The 16,308-nt window shown below is 41.7% G+C and overlaps 1 protein-coding gene across 11 annotated transcripts in view; it reads left to right on the forward strand.

The window, feature by feature from the left end:
- The first annotated feature begins 535 nt into the window (after positions 1-535).
- The window catches only part of NRG1 (neuregulin 1), a 202,802-nt gene continuing 187,029 nt past the window's right edge, over positions 536-16,308 (forward strand). For 4 of the 11 annotated variants that reach the window (XM_023751854.1, XM_023751855.1, XM_023751856.1 and 1 more), the window contains exon 1: positions 635-1,147. In XM_023751854.1, coding sequence (XP_023607622.1) covers positions 1,048-1,147 — 100 coding nt within the window. In that variant the 5' untranslated portion in view covers positions 635-1,047. Of the gene's footprint in view, positions 1,148-16,308 lie in introns of all 11 variants that reach the window. The other 7 variants (XM_006086206.3, XM_006086197.3, XM_023751860.1 and 4 more) reach the window with 4 other exon arrangements.

The raw sequence follows: 16,308 nt of genomic DNA on the forward strand, positions 1-16,308 counted from the left end.
CACGCACACTCCCTTCCACCCGGAGTTATCTTGGCCCGACGTGCGTGTAACTCACTAAAGTAAGAAAGGAATGAACCTCAGACTCTCCTGGGAAAACAGCAAACACTCCTCTCCTTCCCAGGGGCTCCTGAGCCTTCATGTGGGGGACAGGTGTCAGAGTTGCAAACTTTTGTCTCCAACATTTCTCTGCATTAACGGGAACGGACCGACCCTTCGGGGCGCTGCCTGGCTCAGGAGAGCGAGGAGCGCGGGCCGCTGGGTCCTGCCCTCGGTCCTTCGCTCTCCCAGCGCCGCTCGGGTCGCTTCCCGCGGCGGCGGCGGCGGCGGCGGCTGCTCCGCGCAGGTTCCAGCGACCCCTGTCGGGAGTTCCCTGCAGCCGCGGGGCGCGTGGCCGCCCCCCGCCCGCTGGCCCCGCCGGGCTCGGGGAGAGAAAGGGGCTGCGCCCGGGAGCGCCGAGCCCAGGCTCCTCCCGGTGGCGTGTCCGCGCCTCGGGGTGGGGGTGTGGTAGGGAAGAGGGAGGGGGCGCGGGAAGGGGAGGGTGAGAAGGAGGCGCCAGCCTCCAACCTGCGGGCGGGAGGTGGGTGGCTGTGGGGCAATTGAAAAAGAGCCGGCGAGGAGTTCCCCAAAACTTGTTGGAACTCCGGGCTCGCGCGGAGGGCGGTCGCAGAGCGGTGGCTGCCTGGGCAGGGGAGCGCGGGCTGGACAGTGAACCCTCTCCCCTTCGGGCTGCAAGCACGCCGGGCAGAGGCCAGGACAGGAGCCGGCAGCGGCGGGACCCGGTGCGGCGAGAACAGCGGACTTCCCCGGCGACAGGAGCAGCCCCGGGAGCCAGGCGATCGCCAGTCCCAGGTGGCCCGGACCGCACGCCGCGTCCGCGCTGCTCCCGAAGCACCGGAGACGCTCCGTGCGCTGCGCGAGCGCCGCAGCCCGGTCGCTCTACCCCTCGAGGGACAAACTTTTCCCAAACCCGATTCCAGCCCTCGGACCAAACTTGTCGCGCGTCGTCGTCCGCAGCCGTCCTCGGAGAGCGCGCACTTCTCTGGCGAGATGTCCGAGCGCAAAGAAGGCAGAGGCAAGGGGAAGGGCAAGAAGAAGGACCGAGGCTCCGGCAAGAAGCCCGCGCCCGCGGCGGGCGGCTCGAGCCCAGGTGAGTGCGCCGCACCAGGGCTCCGCGATCCTCCTCTTCCTTCTCCTCCTTCTCCTCCACCGGTGCCTTCGCTTTTCTCTCGCCCGCCCGCGCCCCGCGCTCGGGGCGCCTGGCCCAGCTCCCGGGCGTTTGCCGAGCGGGGCGGTTCACTCCCTCCATGGCGCCGCCCCTTACCTGGGCGCCCAGCCCCACCTGGGCGCCCGCACCCGGCGCGCGGGGCTAGGGGTGGCAGCCCGGGATCGCGCTCTCCGAGGGTCCGGGATGGACAGCGCTCCCAGGTGCGGCCTTTTACCAGCGCCTTAGCCGTGCCGAGCCCGGGAGCGGGACCTGGAGTGCTGGAGCGGAGGCTGGTGCGCGCGTGTCCGGAGCCTGGAGGGCTTTGCACGGGCCCCGCCTGCCCTCTAGCGAGAGAAGCGGGAACGGTTCTCCCAGGGGTGTGCGGGGCTGGGAAGAACCCGTAGAGAGAGGCCGCCTGAGCGGTTGAGTTTAGGTATTTTGGGCAGAGGGGCGGGAGGTGTGGAGTCTCGGTGTGTGCGTTCCTTCCTCCTGATTCATTCCTGCGGGATTGGAACTCCGATCAGGGATTCCTAGAGGCCAGTGAAGCAGATAAAATCTAGCCCGGTTGCAGGAATCAGGTCTGTTCCAAATAAGTTCTCAAACTTTCGGCTTAGTTCTAGTTTTGAGGAGCTCCTTGATAAATAAACATATGGTCCATTTAGGTCCCAAGAGATGCCCAAAGCAAAAGCTTACCTGAATTTTTGAACCCAGCTGCTTACTGTTTACATAATAGAATGAAATGACAGTTGAGGCTTTCTAGAGACCAATCTTGCATTTGATAATCAACGCGGACATGAATGACAGTTTCACCTTAGATTTCGCTGATAGGAGCTGATGCTTTAGATATTGTCTTGGACAGAGGAGGCTTCCTAAGTAAATAGTTGTTTATGAGTGATTGAGTGAAAAAGATGCTTAAAAAAGAGGAAGGGGACAAATATAAAGACTACTTTTTTTACTGCCATAAGTCACATAGAGCATCCCCCAGCACTTTTTATACAGTACTTCTGAAGAACTAATTGAATAGCCCTTGGTAATACTGTGGCTGAAGAAGATAAAGCAGAAGTACTTGCCTGTTCCTTGCAGGAAGAAAACAAAATTTGCCTCGTCTTCTTATTGGCATCACCGATAGCATTTCAGAACCTGGCATGTTGGCAATGACCTCAAGCAGGTTTTGAGCAAAATAGAAATTGAACAGAGAGTAATTGTTTGGCTACTGACCATTCCTGTGCATGCTTCTATAATAAGACACTGCTGATCGGATTCACCTTAATTACCTTTCATTAGCCATAATGAGGGTGTACTGAAAATTTCTTTACTTTTGTCCTATGTTTGGAGATAACAGATAGTATTTCATTCAACAAGGTATGGGATGGGGAGCTGGATTAGCAACGTCTCTGTGACTTTCTCTACTGCCCTGTCAAAGGTCATCATAGTGAATTACAGAAGTCTCAGAAGTCTCAAACTGTAAAGTTGCAAAGAGTTTTTGGTAGAGCCCTTTAGGTGTCCTCTGTCTTGCCTGTGAATACTATGCTTTCAGAAGTTTCTATGGTCCTCTGTCGGTGGTCTGAAGATTTAAAGATGGAGCCATGTTTTAAAGTAGCAAGCATCCCTTTCCAGTAACAGGCTAGCATTTTGTCAAGGGTTCCTAGCAGCAGTGCCTTGACACAGGCATTGCAGATAAGCAGATAGTTCGGGCGGGGGGGGGGGGGAGACTTAAGAGCGAGCAGGTGTTTCTGTGCCCTGCACATCTAATCTACCTGATGTTCTCTCTTTGACTCGGGTTCAAGAGCTTCCTTGGTGGCTCTTGCTCCGCTTTCCAGCCCCACAACTCTAAACTAGATGGACTGGCATTCTCTTTCACTGCAATTTTCTCTACTATCTTACTGAAAAAAATCGGGGTGAACTTGTCTCTAGAGTAGTTTTTAGTGTATTTGTTTCTCTTTCCATCAGGTAGTGGTCTTCTATGGAGAGGAAACTTTCACCGCATCCAGGGCAGCTTGTGCTTGTTAAGCCATATAAATAGAATAAATGACATTTCATTCTTTGATGCAAATATTTATTCCTTGATGCAAAAAGAGGTCAACGTGAAACTAGCATTATCTAAAAGCACAGGGCATTCAATAGTGTTGCTTTGAAATCAGTGTCTCTCTCCTTCTTGTCATTTTCCCTATAATGGTAAGTACTAGTGTACTTTGCCTTATTTTAGGGGTATGAATAACTGATAGCCATACTGGTGTACGGGGAAAACAGACACTTTTTTTCAACCTTTTTTCCCCCCCACAGTTTAGTCTCAGGCATCCTCAAAGGAAGGGCTTTTAGATACCCTAGCTATAGCATTGCCACTTGTTGGCCCAAATTAGGACTGATGAGGATACCACCTCTCAAACGGCTCCTGTACTAGTGCCCTTCAATCCCAAATTTCACCCCTTTCTAAAAGCAGCCACTGAAACTTGTGTCATGATACACATGCAACAGCCAGGCCTTTCTTTGGATGCTGTAAGAGTACCTCACGACATTCGGGGATGGGGGGGGGGGCGTATAATGCTGAGAGAACTCAGCCTCTCAGCCCCATTGTGTGCTGTATCACAGGCAGAGGCATAAACACATCTGTCAAAGGGAAATCTTCAGGAGAAAAAGGCTTCTTTAACTTTCATGGACCATGTGTGACCGATATGTAATACATACATGGCTATCTTTCATAGCATCCACATCTATATATATATAAAAGCCTAATATGCAAAATTGTCCCCATGGGGGTTCAACCAGGAGAGCGGTCGCTCACTATGACGTGTGCTGACCACCAGGGGGTGGTGCGGAATGAAGGGAGGCCCTGGCCAGCAGCCAGAAGGCCCCGATCTGGCCTGATCGCCGGCGAGGCCTAGGGACCCTACCAGTGCACAAATTTCATGCACTGAGCCTCTAGTTTTTATATAATTAACTGAATATTAAATCACACACTGGTAGGGCTGCAGATGTTCAACAGCATTATCTATTCCATAATAATGGCTCTTATAGTCCCAAGCCCCTGGAGCCATTAATTCCTCTTCTTTTCTCAAAATAAGCAACCTCAGCATAATTCTGGGCTTTGCAACATGGATCCATGAACCAGGAGCCCTGTAATATCCAGGGCCTCCTAGATGCCAGACCTCCCATGCTCCAGGCTCTTCCTATTGATTCAGCTCAACAAACGTTTCCTATTGAAGCCTGAATTACAAAACCAAAAGTTGTGTTTTTTCTTCTTTTCGGTATTGGCGCTATGCTTCCCTTTGAACCTGTTTGTTGACATGTTTTCCTTTCATTAAAACACTGCAAAGGATTCCTTTTTGTTTTCTCTCTCTCTTAAATGGCCTGGAACAAACTTATTATCAAGCCTAGCCCAGTTCTAGAACTATTGGGTCTCCCTTCACTGCTGACAGAAGAGGCATTTGTGAGGACAAGTGGTGGAAAATTCAAGAAACTTAGTATCCCCAATGAGTAGAAGCAGGGCCCTGGGCTCCCCGGATGACATCACCCACCTGTTTTGTTAACTAAGCGGCTCCTCAGGCTGAAGTGCTTGTAAACATTCTTGGATATGAAGTGTCCTGTCACTAACAGGGCAGCGTGTGTTTACAGAACACGAGGAATGTCCAGTGATCTGTTTCAACCTGGTTACTTGTAACCACTTACCTTACGTAATTATTAAAAACAGTAAGTAGTATTTACAGAATGAAATGGGATTTATTTTGAAGAATTATTTTGAAGCAGAAAGAGTGGGAGAAACTGAGATATTCTCATATCTGCAAAGTGATAAAATGATATGGACAGGAGAATGGGGAGCAAAATATATATATATATCCTATATAATAAAGAGCTAATATGCTGATTAGACTGGATGGTGGAACGACCTTCCAGAATGACCAGTGGGTGGGGGAGGGGGCACAGGGCTTTGAGGCAGCTGGGGACTGTGAGGGCCTACTCTTGCACGATTTTCGTGCATCGGGCCTCTAGTATATATAATCAGAAAATATTGCCAGGCACTTTGCTGGACACATGTTTTTTAACAAGGGGGCTACTAGTTATCTTTTACCATGTTCCAGGCAGTATAACAGGTGTTTTATGTGTTTAATCACCTGTCCTTTCAGAAGGAAAATGCCCCACTATTAGGCAGCAAGAGGAGGAGCCTAGTAGTTAGCTCTGCTGCCGGATTGCCTGAGTTTAAATCCTACTTGTGCTGTTCCTTATCTGAATAGTCAGGGGAAAGCTGCTTAATCTCTCTGTGCTTGAGTTTCCTTATATGCAAAATTGGGATAATAGTATTATTCTCATGAAGTTATTATGAGTCTTCAGCAAGATGATCTGTAGAAGCATTCTGAACATTGCCCGCCATGTAATAAGTGCCCAATAAATGTTAGCTCTGTTTATAAAATTACTTTAGAAACAAATTGTGTCGTTGCACAGATATTTGATATAATTTTCAAAATCTACCTTTTATGGTAAAAAATAATTCAAAGCTGGCTTTGGATGAGAGTAAGTATAAATATTAATATCTACTACCTATAAATGTAGAGAAAAGTGGATAAGTATGTCAAATACCACAAGTGCATATATGTGTAATAAAAACAGTCCGGAATTCAGTCTAAATATTGAAAGTAGAGTGAGGTGCAACATAATTTTATCTCTGGCAGAAAAATGTTGAGATTTCAAGCTATGAGAAGAGTTTGAAACATGACTCCTTTTCTGGCCACACTGAAGAGTTGATGCTTAACCCTCACATTATTATATAGAATATGCATGTTCTCTTTTGGGACTAGTACAAATTGCAGCAATTGAAAAGGAAAGTGTGTATTAACATGCCCTTTGCTATCTTTTTATCAAGTGTAACTGTATATTGCCAGTGAGGCTCATAGAATTGAATGCAGGTGTTTCTAAATATAACCAAAATAATGAATATAATAAATCCACATTTCATCCTATTTTCTTTCCTCCCCCTCCTCACTAGAAGAGCTATATGTAGTGTTTAAGGTTCTGGGAGTGTAATTCTTACCAAATCGGTGTTTTATTAGCATTCTTTAACATGTTAGATTTGACTTTTCCAGCAGTACTGAGAGTTTATGGTGTTCTGTTATAACAGAAGAAAACAAACCAAGTGTCAACAATTTGTTGATTTTATTTGCTCAAATAAGTAAATAAGTGGGTACTAGATTTATCAGGGGATCAATGTCTAACCACTATGCTTCACACCTGAAACCTATAAAATAATATAAAATCTCAACTTTAATTGAAAAATAAAAAATACACATACAAATAAAAGTAAGTAATGGACTTCTAATATGTTAGTTAATCCTAGAGCTCTCCTCTGGACAAGCAGAAAATACAAAAAATTAGATAGTATTAGCTTAAAACACAGATTTTGAAAATAATATCTATTAAATATGCTATTAGGTACATAAAATGAAATTTCCCCAAAGAAATAAGTGATGTTTTGGATTCACCCTAATCCTACGCATGTCTGCACGTGTGTGTCCTTGCACGAGTTTTAATAGATAAAAAAAGGAAAGCTACCAAAATGCCAATAGATGTCAGTGTTTGTTGCTTTAGAAAAAGTAAGGTGTTAGAAAAGAAGATACAGCTTAATTTATTCTCAGTTTTAATAAACAAGGCTGACTACTTTAAAAATTTGACAATTAACAATACCCTGTATAATTTTGTTTACTTATATGTTGTTGTTCATGAAAATATTGTTTCCACATACCTTTCTTTTAATTCCTAAAAGATGCCTCTGCAATAAATTCTCCCCAAAATTCAGAATGAAGGCTGCAAATAACACTGATCAGTACATGTCTTCTTTTTTAAATTTAGAAATAATTACTTGAGAATTTTGTTACACCTTGGACTTACTTTGCTTTTTTAAACTATAAATTAATTATGCATCTTTCTTATGCTGCCTCGATTAAGATTGAACCAGTGCATTTTTGAGTCCAACTCAAGTGAGATCTGTGGAGTTCATCCTCTGGGAGGCCCGAGATGATCAGATTTCTTTCTTCCTCTTCCCAGTGTCACCTTGCTGTGGCCTCCAGAGGGTGCTCCAAGAGCATCACACTGCTATTCCCCAAAGAATGTCTCCTTTTTTCTTTTCTTAAGTGACTTCGATATTCTGGCAACCGCTGGGGAAGAAGAGGGTCCAGATTTCATGAGTTAGCTGCTTCAACAGGGGCTTGTTTTCCAGCTTGACCAAATAGCCCGAATTCCTGAGGAATTCTGTATCAATCTGCTGAAACATCGTCCCAATGAGGACAATGCAGGTGTCAACTTGCAAGGGGACATCTGTGAGATTAATTGTAACCAGCAGCTTTTCCCCAGAGAACCCAGCACCTTTCAGTTGCCTCTTACAGCAATGCCTTCTGAATACGTTCAGGCAGAACCCACAGAGAGATGTAGTCACATTTAAGTTTCCCTATGGCATTCCAAAATTATATGAGCAAGCATGGAAATTGAACAAAGGGTCCTTACTGACACATTTGTTTTCATTTCTTCATTCTCCATCCTCAACCCCTGGGTAACATGCTTAACATCCCTGCTTTGATTGAGTTACACATTTTTGAAAATGGGTTTGAATGACTAATACTTTCGGATCATGGGCTAATATGGTAACACTGTCATGTAGTCCCTATTATTTGCTCATTATTTATTCCACCTGCACTTGTCATCTTCATTGTGAGTTACTCCCATTACATTACTCCCATTCTCTTTTCAAAGCTCAGTATTGTTCACATTGGTCCCAGAAAGGTATCGCTGATGGGAAGTCGGTAGCCTTTGCTCGGCCACGGTGTCCCAAACCCTTCATTTCACAGCTTCAGGAGGCAGGCAGCTGGCTCCTCAGGGCAGCTGTTGAGTTTCCGTTTCAATGATGTGAGAGTTAGAGAATGTTTTATTATGTTAAACCATATGAAATTGTCAAATTTTGGGGTCATACATGACTGAATAGTGTTAGTTTCATATAGTTTAATATCTGAGCTCTTTATGCTTTGCATGTGATATTAACTAATATAATAATAACAACTTAAAAATTTTTTATAAGTGTTGGTAATTAAATGAGGTTAAAGTAATATAGAAAACGAAAGTGAGCTAGGAAATCATTGAGAAAGTGGCATTTTCTCCAATAAATAGATCAGGTCATATGATATCCATATAAAATGAATTCAGCATAAAGTTAGAGAGCCAGGGCAATGAACATTTTCCCTTGGAGAGAGAGTTGTACATTTATATCACAATAGGTAATTTTTATTTTTATTGGACAAGCTAGCAAGCTGTTATCATGCTTTATCTTATCCACCATATTTCTACAGAGATTACAGAGATTTGAGTAGGAAATATTGGTGATTGGTGAGTAATCCCAGCTTTATTTTATGGACTGATACTTAGAAAAAATTTTGTCAGTTTCACATACTACATCAATTCAGTTTTTTCTAGTAGTTTTAGTAAGTGTGAATTTTATTATCAAGTGAAAATGCATCTCATTTTGAATGGTCTATATTATTTTATAAATAAGGTTAAATATAGATAAAGCCAGTTTTTTAAAGCGTGTAGATTTGTGCTTGTGATTGTAACTCATCTGTTTATTGCATTTAATCTCACAATTGTGGAGACAAATGGCATTTTTTAAAAGACATGGTAGTCTTCTTAGCTATTCCATAATGAATCTAAAACAAATCTTTAAAAGGAAATGTCTTAATTCAATTTAGAATGATTTTTTTTCCTGAACAAAGACATTTATAAATATAGTGAAATGTATGGAATACTGAATGTCTTATATATAACTACTCCAAAATTGAAAGTTCAAATTCTTACGTTTTATGTTTTTCAAAAAATGTCATTTCACCTAATGCAAGGCAAAATTTGAATATTAATTATGCATAAAATTTTTCTCTCTTAAAGTCCTAATGTTTTACAACTTAGAGTTTTGGATCTTAGCTGTTTAGTATGTTATTTATTAGGAATTTTCATTTGTATATAGTAATAGGAAACCACACATGTGAACTGATAAGAAATGCATTCAAAAATCAAAAAGAAAAAATGAAGGAGGTAGACAACAGGTACATAAAAGAAAACTAATGCTAACAAGAGAGCTTTTTAAAAAAATAGAGATAAATACATATGTTTCTATTTAATGTTTAGAAATAGGTACTCTGTGAATTGAGTGTTCTTTTCCATTTTTAACTTTATCAGGACTTAAAGTTTCTAGTTGTCCCTGAATGTGTCTCTTCTCCCCTCTCCTCATCTTATTCCTTGGACTTTCTGAATATGAGAGGGCAGTTAGGATTGTAACTTGCTCTGAGACTAGTTGATGTAGGATAAGGAAACTCATTTTAGACACAACATACTACAGTGCCTACACTGCGCCTACCATGTGAACATGTGCACCTCTATGTGAACATTTGAATTATGTTTAGCGTGAGTTGGTTTATGAACAATAAATGTTGTGGATCTTGTGCCTAGAGTGTGAGAACACTTGAATTCTGCTTGACATGTTGGAATATGAAAACAAACTTTTTTGTGGACTGTCCCTTTGTCTTCTCTCCCACCCCTTGCCCCAGCCTTGAAGAGTCTACTTTCCACTTATGAGTGTATACTACTTTAAGGGCTATAGATGTTTAAATGAAAGAATTACTTTGTGTTTGTTTTATATATTCATATAATATATGAGTATACAGTAGGAAGACTTTTTTGAATGGAGGCCATCGTCATCTCTATTTGTGACCTCAGTTAAGGTTGATCGGTAAACCCAAGTGAACATTTGAAATCATCATCCTGATGATTCAAAGTTTGACTTATATTTATGCTAAAGAGCATATTTTTACTTCTCTCCAAACCTACTGGAGTGAAGGAAGTACAAAGTGTGGATGACATTTGAATCTGCATCTAGGTATTTCACAGGGGATGGGATGAAACAAGATTTTCCTACAAAGGACATACTTGGATTCTGCCCTCCTGGGTGTTGACTCATTCCTGACACTTTTGATCCAACCTTTTCCAAAGCAGCAAGAGCCTGACTTTTGTCAGCATTCTGGAACTGAACAGTATTTTGCCTTCTTCCCAAATCTGGCATATTCACCTTAAAAATAAAAGTTCCTTTTTTTTAAGTGTTGTCACTAAGAAGAAAACCCAGCTCTGTTCTTTCTGAACCAGCAGGCAATATTAGACTTCTTGTGTTGGAATACGGTACAATACGGACCATCACAGCAGCACCACATTGAGGTTTCTGGGACACTTGAATGGCAGTGGCCTGGCTTAGGGACTGTTAGCATTTGTTCCAACATAGGGAGCTGCTGGTTTTCATTAGATCACAGCAGCGGTTGAGAGGCTCTGGCCCTGTCCTCCCATGACATGATATGAGCCCTGGCGGCACCACCTCCCACTCTGATAGTGACTAAAACTTCACACCTCAGTTTCCACATGTACTCATTGTGGAAAATAATACTCTGTAATTCATGTGGTCATTATGAGGACTAGTGTTTTTATTGTGCTGCATACAGAGTGAGGAATAGATGATCGATTTTATGGGCTTAAATATTAATACTATCTAAGCATTTTTCAGTGTTTGTTCATCCTGTTCATCTAATGATATCTTCTTGCTATGTATATCTACATCAATGTTATCCGAATTTTAGTCTTTCATAAGATAACTTTATCAACACTATAACTCTTTTCACAAGGTCTTATACACAGAGGTTCTTTGTAAGTAATTATCATGTTGCTGAGAATGCATATCAAATATTTATTTGGAATAAATCCTATAGCTTTGGATCACTGGTGAGATTTGGATGCCAAATATGTAACACATTCATAAAGAGATCAGCTGGAAATTTTTAACCTGAAGTTTAGCCTGAACTTGGATCTATAAATATACTCATTTTTGGAGAAGGGAGGGACACTTGTGATGATGTGTTAACAGGTTGGCACAATAACAGATTTTGTCCACTTTTATTTTAAATAACACACAGACATACATGCACACACACACACACACACACACACACACTTAATTTTTCAAAATATGTGCCAATTAGTTCTTTTAGATATAACCTTCCCATTCCATATCTCCATGTCTTGATGGTGAAGAACATTTTGCACCCAATGCCTAGTAGAGGACTTGCATGCAGATATTTATAGAATAAATGAATTAGAATCATTTGTTTACTTTTGTTTACTATTTTGTTTCCTGAGCTACAAAGATAGGTCATGGTAGGTTATGAATTGATTTTATTGGAGCATGCTCCAATTGTGTTGTGAAATATAGTAAATTCATTGTCTAACACAATTTTTCATTTGCATATTAAGCAGACATTATTTTGTGTATGTGTGTCAAATCTGCTTTTATATTATTTTGGTTTATTCTCTCTTCTCTGCCAACACACTGACAGTATTTCTGTTAAATCCAATATTTCATTATTTAAACTTGTAGTATTCCTTAAATTCTTCATTTAAATCCTTTTCAAATAAATTAAAAAAGGGGAGCTTGCCTTGAACCCATTATATGGTTGACTTTTATAAACAGTTAAAATAGTACTATTGAAAATTTGTGTCATCTATTTCTGAGAAAAATATCGAAGGCTGCTATATTGCCTCCAGAAAAAAATTAGTTCAAATACAGAAAATAGATTGTGATTATAATTTGTTTCAGTGAGGTTACCTTGCTGTATACTTGGCATCTTCCCTAGGGCCTGGGGAGGGAACTGCTCATACATTTTCCATTTTGGGAAAGAGTTATACATGCAGAAATTATGGAAATAAGCTGGTGGGTTTGTCAAGAGAAAACCAGTTATTTGAATACTGAGTTGAATGGCAATAGAAATACATAATTTTCCATATATTGAATTGAATGGAAATGGGGACTTCTGTTTTAAGGGTTGTTTTTTGTTTTTCTCATGTTGATTGTAGTGTGTCTTCAGTTGTCCTTCACCTGACAGGAAAGAAAAATGTCACTGGTTATTTTGTATAATTGACACTTGGAAGGTACCATTAGAGTTTTAAATGTTGTGTATATTACTTACACCCCTTCAAACAGGTATTACCTTTCCCCAGGAATCACAGAAACGAAAGGGACAGAATGGAGAGCATAGACCCCAAGATCTCTGCGGGTTCATTGTCCTCTCAGATCAGATCTACATGAGACTCCTTCTACCAAGTAGTGCCTCTAAATTGGACCCTGCACAGGGGGCAAATGTCGCCACTTACAGTACAGTGTGCTACTGAGTACAGAATAGAGATTCCCCAAACTTAAAAAGCTCAGTGAAAGCCCCGCATCTGAATTCGGTGACTGGTCACACTCTCCCAGGTAAAGACATGTTTCCGTGCTTCCCTGCCCCCTCCACTGAGAGGAGGCATACTTCATTCCATCTCCTGAAAGCATCTGAGGAGGCAGGACACAGCCAGCTCCCTGCTTTGCCCTGAGCATGCCGGTCTGGGACTAACACTCCCTGTAGCCAGATGCGTAGTGGCAGCTGACTTCTGGGGACCTGCATCTAGACATCTAGACGTACCTCTTGGAAAAAACATCAGGTCCCCTCTACCTCTGACACCTCAGGATTCCAGAGAGGCAGCTGTAACAGATCTGGGGGCTCTTTTGTCACTTTAGATACATCCTATATAAGAGAGGGATAGGCTAATTAGCCAGGATATGCTAATTAGTTACAACCAGTATGCAAATTGACCATCACTCAAACACACAAGATGGCTGCCCCATGTGGTCAAAGATGGCTGCCACATGATGTCTGGCAGGGGAGGGCAGTTGGCAGGCGGATCAGGCCTGCAGAGGAGGGCAGTTAGGGGCAACCAGGCTGGCAGGGGAGGGAAGTTGGGGGCAACCAGGCCTGCAGGAGAGGTCAGTTGGGGGTGATCGGGCTGTCAGGGGAACAGTTAGGCGTCAATCAGGCTGGCAGGCGGAAGAGGTTATGGGCAATCAGGCAGGTAGGCAGGTGAGTGGTTGGGAGCCAGCAGTCCTGGATTGTGAGAGGGATGTCCCAGATTGGAGAGGGTGCAGGCTGGGCTGAGGGACACCCCCCTCCCCCAGTGCACAAATTTCATGCACTGGGCCTCTAGTGTTTTATAAAATCGCTGCTGACCTTAACACAGATGCCCTTTGGGGATTCGTTTCCATGAAACTCATCAGCAGCTGGATGGCACAACCGCTGAATAACACTGCTGCTCTTGAGCGAGATAAGTCACAACCGAAGCTAGAGAACAATTCGTTCATCCCCGAGTGGTCCTACAAGTCTCACATTGACTCACAGAGAGAAATAACCCTTTGGAAGAGCCACAGGCTTTTGCTAGTATTAGTATGTCAACTCACTCTAAAATATAAAAAATGTTCCCTACTTGGGACCTTTAAGAATCTAGTTTGTGATTATGAATATAGCAGTGCTTTATCGAAAACTCCCTTGACAAATTAAGCGAATAATGGACATCTTTGGAATTGTCATGTTTCATGGTACATTTGTAACTAAAAGCCTCTTCTTTAAGTAATGACTGATGGTTTCATTGAAAAAGTCACTCTATTTCTGGCCACTCGAGGAAATAAGAAATGGGAAATTACTGCCTATTAAGACCCACACGCAGGGTTCTGAGGACTCAGCTTACACACGGCCTGAATATGTGGTTATGTTTTCTAGGGGTACAGGCTTTCTATTCAATTACTTCCAAAATATATTAACAAACAATTATATTTAAAATTGACTAGAGCTACCTTTAAAATGGAGAAGTAGGTTTACTTTTTATAGGATTATTTTTGTGACTGCTAGTTCTATAATATTTCAGGAGTTGGTATAAACGCTGAGACATTAAACTGCAAGAATGTCAACAAATATGAATGAATAAGTAGCAAACTTTCTGCATTCTATCACACAGAACATATACTTTGAATATTTTATGTATTTATAATTTATCTTGGTTTTGTTTGTAGGACAGAAGCCAAAATAATCTCAGTTCAACTTTTGAGCATATTAGATTTTTATTTCTGCATTTTAATTTTGTCCTCACCCAGAGGGATTTTTAATTGAGTGGTCATAGGTGCACATTTAGCATTTCACATCTTCACACTGTAATTCCACAAAGTCATGTCTGTCTGGTGCATTATTCTATCACCAGGGGCTAGCACAGTGCTAGGAACATAGTTGTTGTTCTTTTTAAATTTTCATTTATTTATTTATTTATTTATTTATTTTTGTTAATCCTCACCTGAGGATTTTTTTTTTCCATTTGAGGAGAGGGAGAGGGGGGAGAGGGGGAGAGAAAGAGAAAGAGAGAGAAACACGAATGTGAGAGAGACACATCCATCTGTTGCCTCCTGCCACACATGCCCTGGACCAGGAATCAAACCCGTATGCCAAAGTGGGCCTACGCTCTAACCACTAAGAAACACAGGCCAGGGCTAGTTCTTGCTCTTAAGAACCTACTGAACCCTAACCGGTTTGGCTCAGTGGAGAGAGCATCGGCCTGCGGACTGAAGGGTCCCAGGTTTGATTCCAGTCAAGGGCATGTACCTTGGTTGCAGGCACATCCCCAGTAGGGGGTGTGCAGGAGGCAGCTGATCTATGTTTCTCTCTCATCGATGTTTTTCACTCTATCCCTCTCCCTTCCTCTCTGTAAAAAAATCAATAAAATATATATATTTTTAAAAAGAACCTACTGAATGATTGAATGAATGAGGGAGTGTTTTTAATTTGCTTAAAACAATGAGTTGTGGGGGTTTATGGGTGGCAGTTTGGTTATCATGTCACTATCAGTTACTGTTTAGTTATTATATTACTATCATAATTGCTATATGCATGCAAATCACCAGTACCAGTGATTCATGGATTTGTTCCTAAATTGAATTCATTATTTTTCTGGTTTAAATTTGCCCAGTTTATCTTAAAGCTCTCAGTAAGTAATAATCTGTTTCATTATTCAGGCTAATGAATAAGAATTAGAGGTTTGCTTAATCTGCAACTCTTGCTTACCCTAAAATGTTTTTGTTACATTTTCTCTTAAGTATATAGAGGCAGTTAAGAAACTAATTATTTTGATGCTGTTTCAGGAGTTAATATTTGTAAATACTTAGACCATTGCCTGGAACATAATGTTTGCCATGTTAAGAGTTTTTGCTATATAAATAAATAGCAACTGTTTCTGGTAAGTAATGAAAATAATCATAAACAATATTAGTACTGCCTAAAAAGTCAGTTCTTAAATACAACTATAGTAGTCTTGGGAAAAATCATAAAATCTTAGAACTGAAAAGGTTACCTGAGTCCATGTGCTTGAAAAACATCTTTTTAGATGAAGAAAACTGTAAGGTCCAGCAAAAGCATCAGTCCCAGCACTAGAACCCAGGCACACAGATTTCAGGGTAGGGATTTTAATTACTGTGTTGCTATAACTTTTAAATCTAAGATTGGTGCTGTATGCGAATTCAGCTTTTATAGTGCTTTGGGTGTTATTATGCTTCCAAGTAAGAGATGTATTTCTGTTCCATCAAATAGCAACTTGGCATACATCTGTGATATGATTTTAATTATTTTGAGGGTTGCAGTACATTTAAATCAGTCAAACCTTCTATTTATTTGTTTCTTGTTCCAGTGTCTTATACCCAAGTGGGTTCAATAAATACTGAATATCATAACATAGAAGAGGAAGGTAATGTGTGTGTGTGTGTGTGTGTGTGTGTGTGAGAGAGAGAGAGAGAGAGAGAGAGAGAGAGAGAGAGAGAATCCATTTATGGGATGGGTTTAGCTGTTTGGGTGCTCTGTATTGTTATTTACACCGTTACTTTAATGCAAGAGGCCCTAGCGACAAGAAACATCTCTGGACTCTCTAGATGTTCTTTGTTGTAGAAAAATAATGTGCTTGCAAAGGATTGTGAACAGAGTGGCTGGACAGCTGCTCTAAGACCACCAAGTCACTCACTTGCATCTGTAAGCCACTGACGCGTCACTGATCACAGTGACATTTTAGCACTAACAACCTGAATTATCTTTGACCCGGAGACCTAGGGGTCAAAGTTCTCCTCATCCGTTATTACTTTTCTAGAGTGGTAGCTCCATTTGCATTAGGAGACTTATTTATATTTTATTTCTTTATCCTTTTTT

The sequence above is a fragment of the Myotis lucifugus genome, unplaced genomic scaffold, assembly GCF_000147115.1.
Source record: "Myotis lucifugus unplaced genomic scaffold, Myoluc2.0 scaffold_26, whole genome shotgun sequence".
Classification (NCBI taxonomy): Eukaryota; Metazoa; Chordata; class Mammalia; order Chiroptera; family Vespertilionidae; genus Myotis; species Myotis lucifugus.